Below are 22,742 nucleotides of genomic sequence, written 5' to 3'. Positions count from 1 at the left end.
ATGCAGCAGTCCCATTCACAGATTTAGTAGTGGAGTGCGAGGAGACTAGAGCCATCTAGTGGCCGTTTGCTTTTACTCCTGTAGGTGAAGTAATACTCAGCCTCAGGATTTGCAGCACTACTCATATTCAACCACAGTTACATGATTTAAAAGTGAGAACGAAAGGAAATAGAAGTACAATATCAATCTTTTTTCAGATTTTTCTCACTTTCTTTAAGTACATTTCACTTTCAGGTAGTGTATTTCCACGTTCCACATCTTTTGTCTATATTCGGTTGACCATAAAGCATAAAAGTGAAGTATCTGATCACTCAAAAATAATTGAAGACTCAAACACACGAGCATATGCATGAACTACAAGTGTTTATAAATTTTATGCTCAAATACAAAACATTTTCTCTTTTTTTACATCCAAAGCCTTTAGCTGCATTTCCTGCTGTCATGTTTACATATCAAGACAAAGTTGTAATACATATATTTTTCAAAACTAAAATGATCCATGTGTAAGAAATCTAGTTGCCTAACTATCTTAATGGCACATCATAATTTAATTTAATCAAACATTTTAGATAACCAATCATTCAGGTGTAAAATTATTTCTCAAGTATCGCATCTAGACAAACATCTTAAAACAGAAGACAGTGTAAATTTGCATTATATTATAGGAGCTAACCAAAGACTATCCACACACCATTAGAAAAGCAGTGATTTAGAGAAAAACAATATAACATACTGACATCATGTACTAGAAAGCAATGCTGAGCTATGCTTTGCAGGCCTGAGTTCCTAACTAAGTAAATGCCAAATATCTCAAAACGAATAACTGTAAAGTAAAGGTAAATGTAATATGAGTAAAAGTTTGACTGAGTGACTCTTGTGACATTACAACTATAAATCTGAAGAGTGAAACTCTCCCTCACTGCATCACGTGTGATTCTTATGACATGGAGCCGGCGCTGAAACTTTTGGAGCTGCTGCTGTAGTTGTAACTGTATGAGGAGGAGTAGTCCACGCTTCCCCTGCGAGAGCCGGAGCGAGAGCCGGCCCTGGAGCCTGACCGGGAGCTGGGTCCAGACGACACATTGTAGGGGCTGCTGATGCCCTTGGTGGACATGGAGGAGGCCTGGAGCATCTTCATGCCCATGTTCTCCTCCACCATGCAGTTGTCCATGGCGTCTTTGTAGGAGATCTTCAGCTTGGTCTTGGGGCACGTGAGCATCTTGGGGTAGCTCTTGCTGTCTTGGAGTTTCTGCGCGCTGCGCCCATCTAGCCATCCCCTGCGAATGGCATCCTCGATGGTGACTCGCTGGCCAGTGGTTGGCTCCATGAGACCGCCTGTCACATACTGGAACTCCATGAACCTCTGGCCAGCTTCGTAAGGAAGCCACTTCTCTTTCATGGCCTCTGCGGCCGACATTTTCCTCTTTGTTTTGATGTCCTCAAAACCCGAATAGGCTTTCTGTGCCGGCTTCAACTTGGAGGCCATGTCGTCCTCGATGATGCCCTGTTGGACGGCGTCCTGCAGGGAGAGCCTCTGACCGGTGGCTGGATTGATGATGCCCCCGGTGCAGGCCTGCGCTTCCAGAAGCCTCTGGGCAGTGATGTTATCGATGATGCCGCGGCGCTGTGCTTCAGGGATGGTGATCTTCTCCAAGGTCTCTGTGTCGAAGATGGCCGCCACGGGACTCTGGTCGTCGAACATCTCGGCCGGTGGAGAGAGGGTGATGGAGACGCTGGCGAAGCGCTTGCGGATGGTGGGGGAGGACGGTGTGAGCTGTGTGGGGCTGCTGCACGTGACTACGTCCTCTGCGCTGCTGGACACGATAGTGAGCCCAGAGCTTTGGACGTCTTTGGTCAGGAGGTCAGCAAACTGGGTGAGAGTCAGCGCCCCTGAGCGGTACTGGTCAAATGTGGCCTGGTTAATAACGCCCTGATTTAGAGACTCCTGGACGTCGTATTGAGTGCCTGTTTTGCGGTCCACAATGACCAATCGGACACTGCCATCGGACGCCGTGATGGTGATCTCTTCCCATTCGCACTCTTGTTCGGATAGCTCCAGGAAGGTCTCATAGTCGATCAACTCTCTGTGGTAGGCCTCCCGCACAGTCATCTCTTTGCCTGTGTCAGGGTCCACAATGACCACCCTTCTTTTGCGGAGCGTGTTCTTCTGCGAGGACTGCTGCTGCTTCGCCTTCTTCTTGTCTCTGAGGGGGAGGAGGATGAGCCCCGTCTTGGGGTCTTTCATGCACCTGTCCTTCAGCTGCAGATATGTCAGATTCTCATGAGTGTTGGGGTCAAAAAAGCCTTTGGTGTCATCCCCGTCATAGCTCAGGATCTCGTTCATCTCTCGATCAAAGTAGCCTCTCTTGTAAGCCATATCCACTTCGATTCGGTGGCTGTGGATAGGATCGATGATGCCACCGCTTGCAATCTGAGCTTCCAGCAGCCTGATACCATGGCCCTTCTCAATGAGCTCTTTTTCAATGGCCTGGAAAAGTGAAATGGTATTCCCTGTGTGCGGATCTTTGTATCCGGTGACTGCCCTCTCTGCGGAGAGAAGCTTGTCTTTGTACTCCTTGCCCACTAGGCCTCTCTTGTGCGCTTCGTCCACGGTCAGAGACTTGTTGTTGACCGGGTCAATCATGAACCCAGAAGCAGCCTGGGCCTCCAGAAGCTCCAGGGTGGTCCCTCGTCTCAGGAGCCCCTCTTTCATAGCCTGGTAGATGGACAGAACTCTGTCATTTGCCTCGTCATAGATACCTGCAATGCAGTCAGATCCATGCAAGTAGGACTTCAGCTTATCTTCTATATCTTTACTTGTGAGGGTTCCTTGGTTTAACTTTGTCACATCACTTTGATCCAGCAAGTTGGCGTCCACCAGATCAGAGATTGTGACCTCTTCACGTAGACCTTTCACTGTCAGGGGTTTGTCTTTGGCTGGGATCAGGAGCATTCCCGTGGCAGGTTCCATTCTGCACTTTTTCTTTAAGTCGGTGTAGGTGATCTTCTGCTGTGTGTCTGGGTCCAAGTAGCAGGGAGGTCTTTTGTTCAGGGCCCTGTAGAGCTCCTCATCGATCAGATTGCGATCGAGGGCTGCATCCTTGGTCAGGTACACACTCAGCGCGGGGTCCAGGATGCCACCAACGGACTCCTGCGCTTGAAGAAGACGCAAGGTCGTCTCCTTGTCAACGTGTCCTTTCTTGCAAGCCTGGCCAACGGAAAGGAGTTTTCCAGTGTATGGGTCTTTGAACCCAACGCTGGCTGCCTCAGCTGTGATCAACACATCTCTGTCGTCTGTATCCACCACACCTCGGGAACATGCAGCGTCCACGGACATTTTCTCGTCGAACTTGGGATCCCAAATGTGGCCGGTGGCTGCCTGCGCTTCCAGCAGCATGATGGCGCTCTCGTTGCTCAGCATATTTCGGCTCTTGGCTTCGGCGAAAGGCATTCTGCCCTGGGTGCCCTGCACCATACCGGCGATGACCCCCGTGCCCTTGAGGTTGAGCTGAATGTCAATGGCCACCTCGGAGACGGTCTTCTGGCCCTTCAGCAGCTTGTCCAGAGTGGCTTTGTCGATGATGCCACAGTCGCACAGCTGGTGCGCGCTGACCTTGCGCCGCACGCCGTCGAAGAGCAGCTTGGACGGGTCCACCATCGTGACTTTCTCCTCTGTCTGCGTTTGCTTGCAGAAGGCGTCCGGACGCTGCTGGAGTTTTCTGATCTCCCTCTCCAGAGCCTCTCTCCTCTGGTTGAGCTTGAGGATCTCCTTCTCGGAGCACTGGAGCTTGCCCTTGTAGCGCTCCTCCAGGCTTCTGAGCTCCAGCTTCAGCTGCTCCACCTGGCTCTGAAGAGAGCCCCGGTCCCTCGTGGCCCTGTCCTTTTCCGTGGAGCACTCGGACACCTGTCTCTCTTTGATCTCGTACTGACTCTTCCAGTAGTTGAAGTCCTTTGTCATCTTGTCCAGTTCGTCCTGCAGCCGCTGCTTGACGCGTAGCTCAGATTCCATGGACACCTTGATGCGGCTCAGCTCATTCTCAAGCTTCTGCAACTTCCCCTTGTCTTGCTCCAGCAACTTCAGCTTAGCCAGCAGGCTATCTCTCTCCTGGACAACCTCAGTGTAGTGTGTTTGTGACTCGTGTATCATCATGGATGTCTGAAACACAAGAAGAGATAGACAGAGCAAAATGAAAAAAATGTACCATGTTTATAAATAAAATGAAAAAAGTCCACCAAATTTCCACCATGTTTACAAATACAATGAAAATAGCATAATATATCTATCTAAGTAAAACTACTGTAACACTACATAAAATAACATAATACTGTTCAAAGTTTTGAAAACATAAAAAGCAAGATTATATAGGTACAAACAGCAAGAAAAGCATAGAAAAGGTGGATGTATTCTATAGTGACAAAATGACACAAATATGACAAAAAATGAATTGCTACTGTATGTCTGCCACCATGCAAAAAGTAGCAAGCAAGCAAGCAGCATGCAATTAAGCGTGAGTTTCAACAGAGTAAAAACCCAGGAGCAGTTTGTGGAGATTTGTAAACTCATGTGGAGATTTGGCAATTGATCCTTAAAATAATACCTCCATGGCCTGCTTTTGGATATTGGACATTTCCACCCTTAATGCCTCTCTCTCTTTATTTAACTCATTGATGAGAGTCTGATGTTCCAGAGACATTTTAGTGCTGTTCTGCAGCTGCAGCTGAAGGGCCGATATTTGTGCCAAGCTCTCGCTTTCACTGGCATTCTTGCCCTTCTTCAGGTCATCTCTTTCCTGTCGAACAGAACGGAGTTCTTCCTCCAGCTTTATGCGCTCCTTGGTCAGCCTCTGCGTCAGGCTCTGGAGTTTCTCGATCTCTGTGGCGTTGGCGTTGAGCATGTGGCTCTTCTCCTCGATGGTCTTGTACAGGGTCTCGTTGCGCTGGTTGGCCTCGCGCACTCGGGCCTGCTCCTGCAGCAGCTGCTGCTGCAGGGCCTTCAACTCGGCAGTCAGCGTGTTCAGCTTGTCGGTGGTGGCCTTGTGCTCCCTCAGGCTCTTGTCCAGAGCCTCCTGGACGGCGCGGAGGTCCTGCTCCACCCTGCGCTCCGAGGTGGAGTCCTCCTCCAACTGCACGCGGAGTTTGTTGATGGTGGTGGTGTACTCCTTGCAGGACAGGTTCACGCGCTCCAGTTCGGTCTCCAAGCGCTTCCTGCGGGTCAGTTCGTCTTGTCGGCTCTTCTTCGCCTTCTCCAGCTCGTCCTCCAGCCCGTCCACCACGGCCTGCAGGTCGGTGATGCGAGTCTGCATCTGAGTGATGTACTTGCCCATCTGCTCCTTTTCGCTCTTCTGCTTCTCCAGCTCCACGCGCACCAGGCACAGTTCCTGGTCGGAGATCTTCAGCTTGTTGATGGTCTCGAGCGACGAGACGTTCTTGCTCTGCAGCTCCACCTGAGTCTGCTTCAGCGTGTGGCCTTCGGCCTCTAACGCCTTACGCCGACGGGTCTCTTCCTCCAGGTTCTTTGTGAGCAGCGTGATTTGACGGTTCTTCTCCTGAGCGTCCTTCAAAGCCTGGGCCAGGGCATCCTTGTGTCTCTGCTCGTCCGATGTCCTCTGCTGCACGATGGTTTGAATCTGGATCTCCAGCTCCCTCCTACGTCGTCCCTCCTCGGTACCTGCTGACCTCTGCTGGTGGGCCTCGCCCTCGGCTTTCCGCCTAGCCTCGTCCGTCTGGCTCAGAGACAACTGCAGTCTCCTGAGCTCTTCCTCCAAGTCCCGCTTCTCCCCTGACAGCTGGTCACATCTCAGCCTCAGGCTACTGATATCCTCCTCCTTCTGTTGGGTGGTCTTGAGGATGCTGGTCTTGGTAACATGGATCTCCGTTGCGTACGTTTGCTTAAGGCTACTTATCTCCTGGCTGCACTGGGCTCTTACCTTTGAGGTCTCGGACTCGGCCGCCTTCCTCTGCGCGGCCTCTTCATCCAGCTGCCTCTTCAGCCGCTCGATCTCGCGCTCCTTGTCCTTCACGGACTTCTCAAAGTCGATCTTGACCCAGTTGAGCTCGTCCAGCTCCTTCTGCCTCCTGCGGATGGCGGCCTCGTAGTCCTCCTGCTGGCTGGTGTAGCGCTCCTCAGCCAGCTTCCTCTTACGTTTCTCCTCGTCTATCTGATAGGTGAGGCGAGTAACCTCGTCATTCAGATCCCTCACTTTCATCGAGGTGCTGTCCAAGTTCTCCCTGGTGGCATGGCACTGCCGGGTGACGTCTCTCTTGACTTCCTCAATGGTGATGAGCTGCTCTTTGGACTGGTTGAGCTCTAGCTGATAGCGAGAGAGACTGTCCTGCAGGGACTGATTCTTCTGGGTTCTGTCTCGAAGGTCATCCTTCAGGCGTTTCAATTGCTCTTCCAAGTAGTCAATATTTGTATTCTTTATCTGTTGTTGGCAAAGGAAAACAAATAAAAACATGAGATTTCATTTCCTCATGTTTTTCATATATAAGCATAAGCTTCTGTTAGTTTTGTTAATGTACATATTGCCTTACTTGCATCCCATGACAGCATTACAAAAACACTGCCTTTTCAATTCCTGACTACCATTACAAATACATCTATGAACAAATGCATCAATAACACAATGAGGAGTCAAAGAACTATATACAATGATTGCTGCCTTGCACCACAAAAGTAAAAAAAAAGCACATTTCATCATTTCACACCTTAAGTTCCTCCATATTTTTCAGCAACTCTGCAAGGTACTTGTGGTAATCTGTGGAGCGTGTTAGCAGCTCAATGTAGCGAGACTGCAGATCTGCTGCCTGTGGAGATGAAGGTGGGAAGTCAGACTGACGGTCAGTCATACACATACAGGACCAGCACTTTACCAGAGGAGGACTTATTGCCTCAGTTTGGGGGTCACAACCAAGCATGTCTGTAGTGTGTAGGTGTTTTTAGTCACCGGTGACCGTACCTCTTCTCTGACGACCACAGCCGGAGAGTGCAGCATGGTTCTCTTGATGGGAATGTTAAGGAGTGTCTCCAGTCCAGCACTATAAGAGGCCAGCTGCAGTTCATAATCCTGGAAAAAAACACGTATTTACATAGTGTGATGCGTTAGTACTTGTAATATAGCTACAATGCTGATGCAGTATTAGACATGAAAGCAAAGGGAGAACTGCATTAAAGACTTTACCTTGATGGAGGAGGCACATATGTCTGCATCTTTCTGGACGTTTTCAACCTTCTCCTTCTTTCCCTTGATTTCACCATGAAGCACCTGTAAAACAACCACACATGTCAGCCAATTAGAATGGAAGTAATGCCTCTATTAGTAACAGTAAGCTATTCACAGATGGCTGAGCAGTGTGGCTGAAACTGATGATACACAAGGGAACTTTTTGAGCAATGTTGCTGGGCAACCTTCCTGAATATTGTTGTTCTGGCACAATCCCATTGATATCAGACAGTCATTAGATTTTTCTTAAAAACCTCAATAACCAGTAGGCACATTTTCACGATCATCCAATCAGAACACATAGAACCGCTTATGTGGTTGTGCTGCAACTTCTCTCAAAAAGTTGCCCCATGTGTCATCACAGTGAGAGCTGGGAGCCTAACGCTATTCACAGTCACCACAGGTCTCGTCCCTGAGGCCCACCTTGTGCTGGTTGAGGTGATCTGTGAGGGCCTGCACGTCTCTCAACTTAGCTGCCTGCAGGGCATCCAGACGATTGCGCGCATCGTCCACCCAGTTGTTCATCTGGCCGCTGGTGTGCTGGTAGTGCTTCAGCTCCTTGTCATGCTTCTCCAGGTCCCACACACTGAGACACAGTACAGCAGGGGAGTGGAGAATTAGCCAGGAAATGAGTGAAAATGGCCTGAAGGTTTAGTAATTTATGTGTGTGTAAGTGTGTCTGTGTGTGTATGTCTGTGTGTCTGTGTGTGTGTGTGTGTGTGTGTGTGAGTGTATGAATATATGCGTGTATGCGTGCGTGTTGAGAGCCCTCACCGGCTGTCAATCTGAGTCTGGATGCGACGCCAGCGGTCCATCATCTGTCCTACCAGGTCGGCGTATTTGGACAAATCCACATCACACTGGTGGAAGGAGTGGTCAATCTGCCCATTCCAGTGCACTGCCTTTCCCAGCTCGGACTCCATAGTGTTTAGCACGTCCTTCTTCAGCTCCAACTCAGACTTCAGTTGCTGTAGTACACACATGATTTATTAAAGAAGTTCTTAATCCATAGACCTATCTTTTGAAATTAGTTGGTACAATTGATATGTTAGCAAGAGATGCTAATAGAGTAGACTAAACAGGCTTATTAGGAAAGCCAGCTCTATCATGTGAGGTTGAATTCAGGGAGGAGGATGCTTCACAAGCTGACAAGAATTTTGGAAAATACCTCTTATTCCTTAAATGGTAGGCTTGTTAAGCTGAAGAGTGCCTTCAGTAGCAGACTAATAGCAGACTAATCTCCCCCAAATGTTCCTCTCAGAGACACATAAGGTCTTCCCCTCTGGGCCGCAGTGATGTGGCTGATGACCGATCTGACTTATCTTTTTGATTTTTACATTTTTTACCTGTACTTCTACTTTTTTAATGTAAAGAAGTGTGTGTGTGTGTGTGTGTGTGTGTGTGTGTGTGTGTGTGTGTGTGTGTTTACATGCAGAGGATGGTGCTGTTGTCAAATTTCCTTTAGAATGAATAAGAATTTCTTATCTTACATTATGAATATGAATATATACTGATTGACATGTACAGTAAGTGACATGAAATGAGTTGACTCCTTACCTTTAGTGTGTCGCTGTAGTCCTCATTTTCATTCACATCCAGGGAGGATGTGTCTTTCTCAGTCAGGCGGGCTTCGTGCACCTTGATGATATCCTCGGCCTGGACAAGGCTTTGCAGCAAGGCCCTCAGAGCAGTCAGCCTACAGGACAAAGACATACCAATACTCAATAACGTGAATTTGACCATGTCATGATTTCATGGCAATTCATAGTTATGATAGCTATAACATTAATATAGAGATTCACAGGCTGTATTGTTAAGCCCCTACCTTTGTAGATAGGCAGCAGAGAAGCCCTGCAGACTGCCCAGCTTCTGGTTGATGATGTCCAGCTGGGAGCGCAGGTACTTGGCCTGCTCTGGGTCAGCCCCTTGCAGCTGGTGCAGGATCTTCTCCCGGAGCCTCAGGTATTCATCGCGAACGGCGTCCAAATCATGGTGAACACCCTGCCAATGTGTAGCCACAGAGCTGCAGTTTAGCCCAACAACATGGGAAGGACTCCACATCATCAGCACATACTGAAATGCTAAAACAATGTGCCCTGTCCTCATGGCATGGGAAGAGTGGACAAATAAACGTATAGTAAACAAACATCATTCTATTGCATGTCCTTCACTACCAGTAGTGTAAAAAAGCTATTCAGTTGGAGTGCTGCCTGGAACGATAAGTGTTTGTTGTTGAGATGGTGCTCTTAGGTTGAGGGCTTGATCAATTGTAAAAATAAGAAGATAGCTAAAGTGAAAACTTCCTGACGAAGGCTTTTGAGCCGAAACGCGTCAAAGTGTTTTTTAATATTGATCTGGCCATGAAATAAAGGCATTTTAATTTTTGTTCACTTGATGAGTGCCTACTTCTTATTTTTACTACCACTAGTGTGTATGAGTGGTCTTCTGGGGTTGTGTGTGCTGTGCTTATGTAGCTCAATTAGCAAGGGACAGCACACAACTATCTAGCCTACTCCTGTGGTTCAAAATTGGTAGAATAAGGCCATAACCAGACCAAGGTAAAGAGCCTGTTATTCGTGGGAGAGTGAACGTGAGCATACTGATGATCTGCCCTGTGCTGTCGGTGGCTATGGATGCAAGGTGGCTGCCTAATGAACGGCTGTGATATGAACAATGAATGTGCGCCCACCTGGAGGAGCAGTAGGCGCTGGGAGCACTCCTGGACGCTGTTCTCTCTCAGGGGAACGTGCAGCTGACGGGTCAGACCCAGCTCGGCCGCGTCCAGGCGCTGACGCAGCGTGTTCAGCTCCGACAAGATGCTCACGTTCAGCACCGACACCTTGGGCGGCGGCTCCTTCACCACCACCTCCTTCTTGGCGGCTAAGCAAGACAGAGACCAACAGAGGTTCTTAGTACAAAATTGTTGTTTTTCTTAAAGGTGCAAAGGAACTGGTGACTAACAAACCAAGGCTCTTATTACACCATAACAATCTCTCAGGTAGTGCACATACTAATACAAATGTAAATCAGTATTATTACAAAGATTGTGAGTTACATTACTACTACTACTACTATGCCTTTTTTCTGTGCAATGAATTTCATAACCATAATCAACACTATAAATAATATCAGTGGATACAAATATACTTTTCAGTGCATTCAAATACACTTTTACTTTTACATTTACTTACTTGAAAGTGCAAAAATAAAGTATGATGAAAGTATGTATGAGTAAAGAGTGCTTACTCAGAGTAGGGATCTGGATCACCAGCTTGTCGTAGTGAGTCTGGGCCGCATTGTACTGCGTCTCGATGTCCTGTTTTTCCTTCTCGCCGAACATTTCGGAACCGTGGCTGGTGCGCAGGAACTCCTGGTAGTGAGTCTCCAGGCGTTTGATGATGCTGCGGTACTCCTCAGGACGCATTGTAGATAACTGAAAGAGAGATACAGAGAGAGAGACAGAGAGAGAGTTGAGTCTAAGTTAAGTTGAGTCTAATAGTGCTCCTGTAGTTCCATTTTTGGTGCTAACCCCACCAATATACCATGGGTTAGACTGACAGGAAGAGCAGAACATACCTCCTCCAGCTAGAACATTTACTTCCACTTAACTTCTAAACTAATGTATGTGATGTATCATATAGGGACCACTTGTTATGTACTAGCTCGAACAACCACTAGATGGTAGTAGCGTAATGGCCAGAACCAGGGCCGCCACTGTCTCGACCGAGTTACAGTAAAACCTTCCCAGAAATCCACATATTTTTTCTACTTGCTCTGTGAATTCCCCTATCAAGTCAAGTTACAACCTATTGCATAACAGTTTCGGTCAGACAAGGTCAGACAAAGTTCCATGGGGCCACACCCATTTGTGGTTTTCAAGATTCTGGAATGAGATCACTGTATAAGTATAAGTATAAGTATATATACTTTTTTGATCCCGTGAGGGAAATTTGGTCTCTGCATTTTAACCCAATCGGTGAATTAGTAAAACACAAACACAGTGAACACACAGTGAGGTGAAGCACACACTAATCCCGGCGCAGTGAGCTGCCTGCTACGACAGCGGCGCTCGGGGAGCAGTGAGGGGTTAGGTGCCTTGCTCAAGGGCACTTCAGCCGCGGCCCACTGGTCGGGGCTCGAACCGGCAACCCTCCGGTTACAAGTCCAGAGGGCTAACCAGTGGGCCACGGCTGCCACTGGCAGGCGCTTACCATGTTGAGAGTGAGGGAGTTGATGTAATTAATGTCTTTCACGCAGTACTGCCATGACATGAGGCTTTTGATGTTGATGAACAGCTGGTTCCAGATGTTCATGATAGCCTCGTAATACTGCTCATTTCTATTGAAGAGGGGGAAAAAACCATGTGTTTCATGTCATCTCTAAGTGCAATACTGTAATATCAATGAATGAGATCATTGACATTGTTGTGAACTGATCAATATAACTAAATCATCTAAGTGACAGAGGATAGTTTAACAACAAACTCCATGTGTGTGTTCATATATGTGTGTGTGTGGGGGGGGGGAGTGAGAGAGAGAGAGAGAGAGAGAGAGAGAGAGAGAGAGAGAGAGAGAGAGAGAGAGAGAGAGAGATGTGTGTGTGTGTGTGTATGTGTGTGTATGTGGGGGGAAAATATTAATGTAGAAATATTAATGTAGATATGCCTGTGCACATCTGCAACATTGAACATGCCACATGCCACATGGGCCTCTATCGCATCAGATTTGTTAAGGGTGATCATACACCTGGAAACTATAAGATGGCACTCAGAGCTTTCTTTTGGCTCCTTGGCATTTTAATCAGGTTTCTATCTAACAAATTTGACGTGATCTGTCACTGTACACCAGCGTGAACACCAAGTCAATAGTGGTTGTGCTGAAGTCATTCCATATTTATTTGAACTTTACTATAAGTGATGACCGGGTGTCTTTCTGACCACTCAGCTTGGTCAGCTGGCCATATATATATATATATATATATATATATATATATATATATATATATATAATATTATTTCTGTTGCTTTTGATAAGATCAATGCTAGTACATTCCAAATATACTGCCTATTTTTAGGATTGTTTTAAAGAAATGCTCAATCCACAGTCTCACTACATCATTGGCTAGTTTATAAGCTTTGTACAGTGTCAAACCTGAACAACCATAAGCCCAGGTAATACAGGTAAAGTCCTTACATAACACCAATCTGGTCTCTGATTAGCTGTCAGAATTGATAGCCCATCCATCTGCTGTATCTTCACTCACTTATTGTAACAGATGACCTACCTACAACCTACAGGGGTTTCCCCCTTCCTCTCTTCTGCCTGTTCCTTCATTATAGAATTCGATATTCGAAATAGGCTAGTAGCCATAACAGTGCTTTTCAAGTTGTTGTAGTCCACCTTTAGCCCACCATCGAGCTGGATATATAATTCATTGTTGTTCATTGTCTGTACAAATACATAGATTTGCAGTGGTTTTGGGTCAGTGGGGGTCACCTAGCTAGTGTGTCCAGAATTAGATTTATACACCCAGATAGACCAAGGCATAACCTGTGGCTATGTGAGGGTGTCTTTGTGTGTGTGTGTGTGTGTGTGTGTGTGAGAGAGAGAGAGAAAGAGAAAGAGAGAGAGAATGTGTATGTGCGTGTATGTGCGTGTGTGTGTGTGTGTGTGTGTGTATGTGTGTGTGTGTGTGCTTGTGTGTGTGTGTGTGTGTGTGTGTGTGTATGTGTGTGTGTGTGTGTGTGTGTGTGCTTGTGTGTGTGTGTGTGTGTGTGTGTGTGTGTGTATGTGTGTGTGTGTGTGTGCGTGTGTGTGTGTGTAGGTGTGTGTGTGTGTGTATGTGTGTGTGTGTGTGTGTGTGTGTGCTTGTGTGTGTGTGTGTGTGTGTGTGTGTGTGTGTGTGTGTGTATGTGTTTGTGTGTGTGTGTGTGTGTGTGCTTGTGTGTGCATGCTAATATCTCACTTGCTGGCCAGGTCAATGCTGAGAGGGTTCGGGGGTGGAACCATGAGGCACACAGAGGGAATCAACATCTCCAGTCCTCCTGGCCCGGTCACCTGCCACTTGCTGCGCTGTGAGTTGTCCTTCAGGATGGCCTCGTTTCCTTTCAGAATTCCCTTCTGTTGAGCACACAGGCAGGAGACAGAATACAGAATACATCAGCCCAGCACATAGAATAATGGCATAAATCAGAAAATAATAATTAAAAAAGTATTCTCAAAGTACAGTCAAAACTGCATAGGACGGAATGCATGTGTGTGTGTGTGTGTGTGTGTGTGTGTGTGTGTGTACTTTGTAAGCATGCTTGTTTGCCTGACCTGGTCCTGTTTGAAGTCGCACAGCGCCTCCACAATGACTTGGCTGCTGAGCTTGTCCACTGGGTTGCGAGGCTTCAGGCGGACGATGCTCTTGGATTTGTTGACCAGTGTCTGCACTTGCCTCTTGTGTTCCATGAGCCTCTCTTTCTCTTTCTGTGGATCAGATATGCTTGAGTCACAGGGCTATGGGGTGATCACACTTAATCAATTGTCAAAAAGGCAAAACACCAAACTACACAACTGGCTGAGAAGGTCTGGTGTGCCTACAGCACGTTTGTTGACCATCTACAGTATGTTGGCTTTGTCCAGCCCACTCTAGATTACTCAAGCTTGGAATGGAAACCTGACTCAATCAATGACTGAAAAGATTGAGCGTATATCATTGGTAGAGCATACACCAGTTACAAACATGCCCTCCATGTCCTGTCACTAGACAGCCAGAACGGAGAGATATAGAAAGTCTCCAATCCCATTCTAAACTTCTAAATCTGATATTAAAGTAGTTCTGAAAACTTAACAATACACACAGCCACTACTCCAATGCTACAAAGGAATATGTAAAAGGAGAACTGACAAGCCTAGACAAGAATTGACATATTTTACAGAGTTGCTTCTAGAGATCCTTACTCAGACAGTAGAGGGCAAAAAGGAAGATGAACATCTATTGAATTATAAGTAGAAATCTATTGAAGTATACATAGAAATCTATTGAAGTTTATGTAGAAATCTATTGAAGTTAATGTAGAAATCTATTGAAGTATACATAGAAATCTGCTGAAGTATACATAGAAATCTATTGAAGTATACGTAGAAATCTATTGCAGTATACATAGAAATCTACTGAAGTATACATAGAAATCTATTGAAGTTTACGTAGAAATCTATTGAAGTATACCAGTAAATAGAAATCTACTGAAGTATACATAGAAATCTTAAATCTTTGTAACTTTTGTAACAGTGCTACTGTACATGGATGAACCCTGGTGATCATTTTATAAAGCACCTCCAGATTGCGTAGCAGTTCGGTGAGGTTCTCCAGGGGGGTGGATTTGTCACAGGTGAATTTTTTAAGGATGTTTTCATGCTCCTTCTGAAGCTTGGTGTAGGTCTCACCGGCCTCTTTGAAGAACTTGAAGGGAGAGAAATGTCTGTTAGATGGTTTATAGCTCAAATCTGCACAGGCATTCTGCACATACTAGGTCAGACTGTAAAATTACAGAAACACACTGAAGTCTGGTCTACTTCTTATCGTATTGGGTTGTGCATAGACGTAACGAAACGTGACTTACTCCTATATGGCATGGACAACACTCACACAGATGTGCAAACACTTCATTTACACCTAGCAATCTGGCAAATGAGTTCACACAAAATGTCCTGCTGAAATATGTTCCATTTAATGGAAGGAGAGAGAGAGGAACTGGAGTAGAAATAATAAAAAATTTGTGGGGCCTGTTTCCTGTATATGGATTAAGCCTAATTCTAGAGTAATCTCTTATTTTGGGGATCTTCATTAAATTCTCTTATAGTCAAGGACTAGGCTTAATTCATTAATTCGCCTTTATCACCCGGCAGCCAGAACGAGGCTAAAGGGTACACTTGCTACAGTATTACACCTTAGTCCAGCAGATGGTGGTGGTAATGTACTCCGTTTGCAAACTGCCAAAAAAAAATCGCTGAAGAAGAAGAACAGGCCAGTGAACCCTTCTTCTTTTTCGATGAGTTTTTTTTAAATAAGGCGAATGGGAATGAATGTACCCATGAATGGCACATGGTGTACAGCAGGGTTTCCTCTCAGGATGGAGAACATGCGTCCGTACTAGCAGAGAAGGAAGTACTCACCTGGCTGTAGGCAGCGTTCTCCTTCAGGTGGAAATGGATGCATTTAGTGATCTGCAGAAGCCAGCTCCACTGAGTTTGCAGGGTGTCCATGTAAGCCTGTGGCCATGAGGAGTAAGGAGAGATTCCCACAATGGAACAACGATCAAACAAGATAAACATAAAAAAACAGCACAGGTTCTCGCAGAGCTACTATGAGGAACAGGAATATTTTTTTTACCATGCAAATATGATGTGTGCAAGATTTGCATGTGCTAGCCTCCGGCTCTTCCAATTAAAAGACAAATGAAAAGAAAAATGCCACAATGTTAACTAGTTAATTAATGGTGTCAAAGAGAAAACTTCCTAGGTTGCCAAGACATAAATCTGATAAGTTGTTTTTTGTTTAAAAATATATTAAGTGCAACAGACAATTGTGATGTTTGACAGAATGCCTAATAAGGTTCCCAGTGTTACCATGTTTTTAACACTTTCTGTTTTCTGGGCCCTCAAAATGGTCAACAAATACTTAAAAATGTACCAATCTGTGAATCCAGATGCACAAAATAAACAATATAAGAAGTAGGAAAGACAAAACAAAAAAGAAATAACGTGGTGAGGAGGCATAGAGGAAGTGTTTTCCATTTCAATCTTTTACACCACAACCACATACTGTAGCTTTAAGTGTCTGTCACTGTCCTCAACCCATGTGGTACCAATTAACCAAAGATAGAGAATTGCTCAAACAAGCCTGACATGATCCCCGATCCAAAGACTCTACTCTAGCACAAGAAAAGTAAACACTTCCCACAGTCCAATGTTGAGACAAACTTTAAGCTGGGGTTCAAGAATGAGAGATCACCTCTATCTTATCAGCGGCCGGGTGGTGGTTTTTCAGTAAGAAGTCCACTTTCTGCTTCAGTTTGTTTAAGTCCTTCTCTTTAACCTCCAGGTCACTCATGAGTTTCTGATGAAAGAAAACAAGGGAAAAGATCCATTTATCTGTAATTGTGCTCAGAGGGAATCAAAACACTTCTAATTGCTAGTATCTCTACCACGGGTTCCTAAGACAAAGCAAGACCCTTGAAGAGGAGGACAAGTAAATGATATAACCCTGAATATAATATAGCTGATTACTGTCAGTACATACAACCTTGTGGTAGACCTCTTCTGTATTAAACAAGTTTAACATACACTCCAATTAAAGTACACATACTTTCTAAATCTACATTTGCAAAGTGTATTCCAAAATGGCTTCCCCTTTGAAAGTGCAAGCACACACTGCATAAGGTCACTTACAGAGTAGCTTTCCTGTTTTTTAGGAATGTAGACGTCTATGTTCTTGTCGCCCCAGTCGAACACCAGCTCTTCCTCCTCACGCTCATTCACCCACATGATGGCTCTGGAGATCTCCTCAATGATACCCTGCAGCTCCCTCAGCTGAGCCGTGCGGTTGAAGGACATTTTCTAATGGAATCCGAAATATTTTTAAAAGGAGAGGGAGAGGGAGAGGTCAGGTCAGGTCAGTTCAGTTGTGCTTTTCAAATACCAGTACAATCAGCCAAAATACAAAGCTAATGCATGAAAATGTTTCCTTAACATCTAATCAATTTAAGGGGAAAATGGCTTCTATTCTCTCACCTGTAAACTGTCCCATTCTTGGTCCAGAGCATGAAGGGAAGCTTTTTCTCCCTTGTGCAACTAATAAAGAAATAATGACTCATTTAGTCAGACACGATTTAGACAGTCTCTCTGTGTATTTGTATTTTTTTTGTGTGTGTGTGTGTGTGTGTGTGTGTGTGTGCGTGCGCGTGCGCGTGTGTGTGCGTGTGTGTGTGTGTGAGGACAATTGACTCACCAGCTCGTTGCGTGCTCTGTCCACCTCAATGCTCTGCTGCAGGGAGCTGTGGTACTTGCCATGCTTCATTATCTGCTGCTCAATAGCCTCTGCATCGTCACCGAACGGAGCCTTCTCAATCAGCCGCTGGGAAAGACACAAGACAGTGGGACTGTTAGCCACGTGCCTGGAGCCAGGCTCATAGTTTCAATGAAAGTGAAGGCTAATATGCAACTCCTGTGTACCTCAAATGTTTTTCCTGTGTATTCTCATGCACTCATTACTTAGTTACGCAGTTTAGCCAAGCACTTCCTAGACATTTACCAGTGTGAGGACCCTGACGGGTCTTAGACTCCATCCTGCTTTGGCGTGCATGTGCCTTCTCTCCCTCTTTCTCCCTCTCTCACTCGTGCTATCTCACCAGGTGAGATAGTGCTTGAGCAAGTGATAGTGATGAGGTGCGCCTGATTGACAGGGGTATAAAAACTTTGACCACGACAGTCTGGGCTGCTCCCGGCGTTTGACTTTCTTTGTCTTAAACCCCTTGACTGACTTTGCATGACATGCATGAAACGTGGTTCCTTTCATTATACTGATTCGCACTACACTGTGTTATCTTTATTATGTCGTCTTTGTTAATATTACCTTTATTATTTAATAAATTCACTTGTTTATTTTGAGATATGCATGTTTTTAACACGTTCTGTTTTCATGGCCCTCAAAATGGTCAACAAATACTTAAAAATGTACCAATCTGGGAATCCAGATGCACAAAATAAACAATATAAGAAGTAGGAAAGACAAAACAAAAAAGAAATAACGTGGTGAGGAGGCATAGAGGAAGTGTTTTCCATTTCAATCTTTTACACCACAACCACATACTGTAGCTTTAAGTGTCTGTCACTGTCCTCAACCCATGTGGCACCAATTAACCAAAGATAGAGAATTGCTCAAACAAGCCTGACATGATCCCCGATCCAAAGACTCTACTCTAGCACAAGAAAAGTAAACACTTCCCACAGTCCAATGTTGAGACAATGCAAGTGGCCTTCATGCGTTGAGCCACCATGTGACAGCAGACAAACTGTCTTTGAAGTAGTTTGCTTTTTCTTTTTTGCATATGTTTTGCATAAGTTGACCTATTTGTTGACCAAAATAATCAAAAAACAGTGTTGAGCACATAAGTAGGGGCAACTCAGAATACATCAGCCAGGTACAGATATGAAAGGGAATATACATTGTTGAATAATGGTCAAAATCATTTTTTGTTGTTGTTGACAGCCTGTAAAGCCTGGGACAGGTCCCTCCCCTGTTCTCTATAGAGGCAGGGCAGCCTTGGCCTGCAGGTGGCAGCAGGTAATGTTTAACTACTGGCCAGCAGAGAGAGCCGCCCCTCTGGGGAGAACTATTCCAGCTATGCTCCTCTGCCGTGCTCCAGCTCAGCAGCTTTGATAAGGGGCCATAACCACGTCCAACCGCCTCCCTCTGGCCAGGCCTCCATGAGCCGTGTTGTCTGACTCTCTCCTCTGTCTGCCACTCCCTGCTTTGTCTGCTTGCTCTACTCCCCCCTCGCTCTGAAGCACTGGCTTATAAGAGCTCCCAATTAGCAAGTAGCTGCGGTAAATATTGTGAATGGCCGGGCCTGTCCTCGAGTGAAGGAGCCCGGGGGTGTAGTGTGACAGCGTCAGGTAAGGCTGAGCCCGATAGCGGGGGAGATAGATAGCCTTTTCTGATAGGGCTTTGACAGAGAGAAAGGGGATCCTGGGAACTCAGCATTCTGCCAGGCTGGCAGGCTGCTGACATATGCATTATTCAAGGAGGGAAGAAGGGAAATGATACACTATAGGAGAGATAATGAAATGAGAGAAGAGAGAGAGAGAGAGAGAAAGAGAGAGGGAGAGAGAGAGTAAGTTGCTGTCTGTCAAATGGTAAACTAGCAAACGTCCAGTAATGTTACGGTACCCTTAACTTTTTTCTTTTTAGTTCTAACTAGCCGCCAGAGCTCCGCATTTTTGCTTTTTTTTTAGGTTTGGTTGCAAGTCAAGTGCATTGTTTGAAAGTTTGTGATGATGGGCGGAGACAAACGATGAAGCAACTCATATTATGACAACAAGGAGGGTCGGGAATATACTGTTTGTGTTGGGGCAGAAGAAGACGGCTGAGAATAAAATGAATGACTCCAGGCACAGGAGGTGACCGCAAGACTGAGAAAATGGCATATTGACAGAGAGATTTAGCATGGGCTTGTGAAAGGACATGATTTAGGGTGTGGAGAGAATGGGTGAGGCAGGAGCTATGCAGAGTGTGTGTTCACCAGAAGGGTGTGTGCAGACTCCCACTGTTGTGATTCACTTTTGGAACTTATTGATTTTTTGTTGCCTCTTTAGCTCTATCTCTCTCTCTCTCTCTCTCTCTCTCTCTCACTCACTCTGTCTCTCACTCACACAGACACACAGATTCTCTCTAAATTAGATTCTGGCTCTTGTCACAGCTTGTCACAATACATGATAACCGCAGCATCGCAATGTAGAAACACACACACATAAAAAAAACACACATACTCTCTCACACACACACACACCCGCACACAGTTGAACCAGTTTGTGGTTGAAGAGGTTGCTCCATTATCTGGCAGAACGAGTTCCACCAAAGTGTAGTCATGCACTGCCTGGGTCTCAGGCCCCCCTTCCCTCAGGAGTGAGAGTGAAGTGAGAGGGAGGGAGTAGGGTTTCTCAGCACAGGGAGTATCCCGGGCCATGACACATACTCACACACACACACACACTAACACACACTCTCACAATTTAACTCATTCATTCCTCAGGGCCAGAACTGGACAACAAGCAGCTAAATGCACACAGTCTTTGGGGGACATTATTAGCATAAACTTTTCACCTTATCCTTCGGTCATCTCCTGCAACCGGTATTTTGTGGTTTGGTTGTTATTTTTTCTTTTTGTAAAACAATTGTGGATGACTGTGGACATTCATGAGTCTAGGATTTCACTATTTTGAGAGGGTCAAGTGTTTAAACTGGACACAAATCACAGAGGCAAAAGAATACCACAGTAACCAAAGAATTCCCATACTACATCTGATTGGATAAACACAAACAGCTCAGCCAATGGCACAGCACTTTGGGGAACATACAGTAGTCAGCAGAGTTTATTTTCTGCTGAAATACTTGATTTATTGTTTTTAGAGACGCAATATGTGTATATTTTGGGTCTGAGGAAACCACATGTGGTCTGAAATAACTTTTTCTAAGGACTATTCCCTTTTATAGGGGAAATACTGCATACATTAATGAGAATCATCTGAATGAATTTGTAGGCTATTGTACAACATACTCATTATAGCTCATAAATATAACAAATTAAAATTGTTAAATGCCAGACATCCCAAGTCTCCCGGAAGTTCCGGGAGTCTCCCGCATATTTATAACGGCTCCCTGATGCCCGCAAATTAGATAAAATCTCCCGGAATCTAGAGCGAGCGAGCAAGAGCGCGCACACGAGACCGAGACTTCAAATCGTGTGTGCATCTGAGTGTAGCGCGCACACGACAGGGATGGAGAGAGAGAGAGAGGTAGTGCGTGTGTGGCTGTTCAAGACATAGAGCATCCAGATTGGCCTGTTTCAGTTCAGTTCAGTAGGAACAGGAGCGTCATGGCAAAGGCAGAGTGCCCCCCAAAAAGGAACATTTAAGACCCATTTCACATCAGACTACACGAAAGTGTACCCTTGTCTCATAAGAGTTCAAAATAACGATAGTCTTGCATGCTGCATTGTTTGTAACAGTGACTTTAGCATTGCCCATGGCTGGTTGAATAGGCTATTCATCACTATTTCAGTATCTAAGAAGGCTAAAGTAATTTTTGATATTTATTTATTTGTTTATTTATTTATTTATTTATTATTATTTTTTATTTTTTTTTGGGGGGGGGCTCCCTGAAATGGCTTTTTGCAGGTTGGGATGTCTGAAATGCTATCTGGATTTGTTTACCTTCTGTTGGTTGATCCATGCCATGGCATCAAGGAAGTTCTTGCTAGGTTCCTCCCAGCCAACGCTCCCACGGTTCTTCCTTGGAGCAGTTCCACCGGCAGCAACCTGGATCTCTGACATGGCCCTCTGGGCTTCTGAAATGCTGTTGGTCATTGGGTTTATGGTCAGAGTTAAATTTTCCTGTTGTTCTTTTTTTGTCTTTCTCATTCTCTCTCTCTCTCTCTTTATGTAACTCTCTCTTTCTGTTACTCACTCACTCACTCACTCACTCACTCAGTCACTCTCACACACACACACACACACACACACACACACACACACACAAACATGCAACAACAACAGCAACAAACAACAGCAACAAACATAAATGTACATGAAGCTCACTCATACATAGATAGATTTGCATGTATACATTCTCACCTCCCTCTGACCATGTCATTGTTCTGACCATAAGACTGTAGCTCCATGGCAATGGCCTTCAGTTGCTCTATGCACTCAGCAGCCATGGACATCGACCTGGCCATGTCTGGCGATGGACCTTCCTGGAGAACAACCCAAACAGCCACCATGACCTCACTAGACCACAGCTACTCATATTCAGCACTCAGCACTGTGTATGTGCAACCATTCTGGGGTGCATTAGGACGATGACTCAGTGCCCTATGCATGCTGTCATTACATGTATAGAAACTCCTCCACAATCAGGTCACAGAGGAGTGGATTTAGCTATGCTTTGATAAGGTCAGTATGTGAACTATTGCATCAATCAGTTATTATATTGCATGCAACTGGACTATGAAACATCACAGTCTCTCTGAGAGACAACCACATACATTGCATACATTGTGAATGTGAATGAAAACAACAACAGCGACCGCACAACCTCATACACACCATTGCTCACCAAGTACGAAAATATGCCTAGTAATCTACCCAAGTTTAACTGTGAATGTTCACTATTGGTTATGAATGTGTCATTATTCACCAATTACAAATAAGTAATCTACACCCTGAAACAGAACATGACATTGTAAAACAGAATAGAAGATAAGAGATGGTCATCACTTACATTTAGAAAGATCTGGTTGGCTCTGAACAATGCTTCCATGCACTGTGAATTTATCATCTGAGCCCTTTTCTGCAATTTATATCTGAATATAAACAAAACCCCAGCCACAGTCAGTTACCAAAAGACTTTAGACGAATATTTATTTAAAGCATACATGGATGTAAGGTGAACATGTAATTAAAGCACAAATTACTTCGTAAAGTGATCTAAATTGCGTGCACCGTAAAATGGAGAAAGTGGTTTATGTTTTGTAGACTGTCATAGTGTGATCATATCGTTCAGCACCAGTAACCCACCTAGGTTAAATCTGAAAGCAGGAATACCTCCGACTTTTGACGTCGACCAGTTTAGTGCAACAACCCCCCGTCTCCTCTACTCGACGGCTTTAAATACTTTTTCAACAACGTCAGATAGCTACGGTATGGTTTATTCAGTAATCCGACGGGAACATAGAAATATACAGACTAAAATAGG

At 45.2% G+C, this 22,742-nt stretch overlaps 1 protein-coding gene across 2 annotated transcripts in view; it reads right to left on the bottom strand.

The window, feature by feature from the left end:
- Positions 1 to 344: 344 nt before the first annotated feature.
- The window catches only part of dspa (desmoplakin a), a 22,823-nt gene continuing 425 nt past the window's right edge, over positions 345 to 22,742 (bottom strand). The window contains exons 2-24 of one of the 2 annotated variants that reach the window (XM_076293556.1): positions 22,269 to 22,350; positions 21,620 to 21,741; positions 21,200 to 21,341; positions 17,217 to 17,342; positions 17,000 to 17,059; positions 16,658 to 16,825; positions 16,221 to 16,325; positions 15,383 to 15,478; positions 14,544 to 14,669; positions 13,541 to 13,693; positions 13,188 to 13,342; positions 11,435 to 11,561; positions 10,470 to 10,656; positions 9,913 to 10,103; positions 9,049 to 9,224; positions 8,781 to 8,919; positions 7,998 to 8,191; positions 7,647 to 7,809; positions 7,182 to 7,265; positions 6,960 to 7,067; positions 6,709 to 6,807; positions 4,599 to 6,425; positions 345 to 4,156 (exon numbers count right to left, since the gene is read on the bottom strand). In XM_076293556.1, the coding sequence (XP_076149671.1) occupies positions 938 to 4,156; positions 4,599 to 6,425; positions 6,709 to 6,807; positions 6,960 to 7,067; positions 7,182 to 7,265; positions 7,647 to 7,809; positions 7,998 to 8,191; positions 8,781 to 8,919; positions 9,049 to 9,224; positions 9,913 to 10,103; positions 10,470 to 10,656; positions 11,435 to 11,561; positions 13,188 to 13,342; positions 13,541 to 13,693; positions 14,544 to 14,669; positions 15,383 to 15,478; positions 16,221 to 16,325; positions 16,658 to 16,825; positions 17,000 to 17,059; positions 17,217 to 17,342; positions 21,200 to 21,341; positions 21,620 to 21,741; positions 22,269 to 22,350 (7,849 nt within the window). In that variant the 3' untranslated portion in view covers positions 345 to 937. The remainder of the gene's footprint in view (positions 4,157 to 4,598; positions 6,426 to 6,708; positions 6,808 to 6,959; positions 7,068 to 7,181; positions 7,266 to 7,646; positions 7,810 to 7,997; positions 8,192 to 8,780; positions 8,920 to 9,048; positions 9,225 to 9,912; positions 10,104 to 10,469; positions 10,657 to 11,434; positions 11,562 to 13,187; positions 13,343 to 13,540; positions 13,694 to 14,543; positions 14,670 to 15,382; positions 15,479 to 16,220; positions 16,326 to 16,657; positions 16,826 to 16,999; positions 17,060 to 17,216; positions 17,343 to 21,199; positions 21,342 to 21,619; positions 21,742 to 22,268; positions 22,351 to 22,742) is intronic. The other variant, XM_076293557.1, reaches the window with a different exon arrangement.

This window comes from Alosa pseudoharengus, unplaced genomic scaffold (genome assembly GCF_046254945.1).
Source record: "Alosa pseudoharengus isolate Yale_2024_CS ecotype anadromous, Long Island Sound unplaced genomic scaffold, YU_APseudo_1.1 YU_APseudo_1.1_scf_2, whole genome shotgun sequence".
NCBI lineage: Eukaryota > Metazoa > Chordata > Actinopteri > Clupeiformes > Clupeidae > Alosa > Alosa pseudoharengus.
Note: the sequence above shows the minus strand (reverse complement) of the source record. Positions and strands in the feature narration are given on the sequence as shown.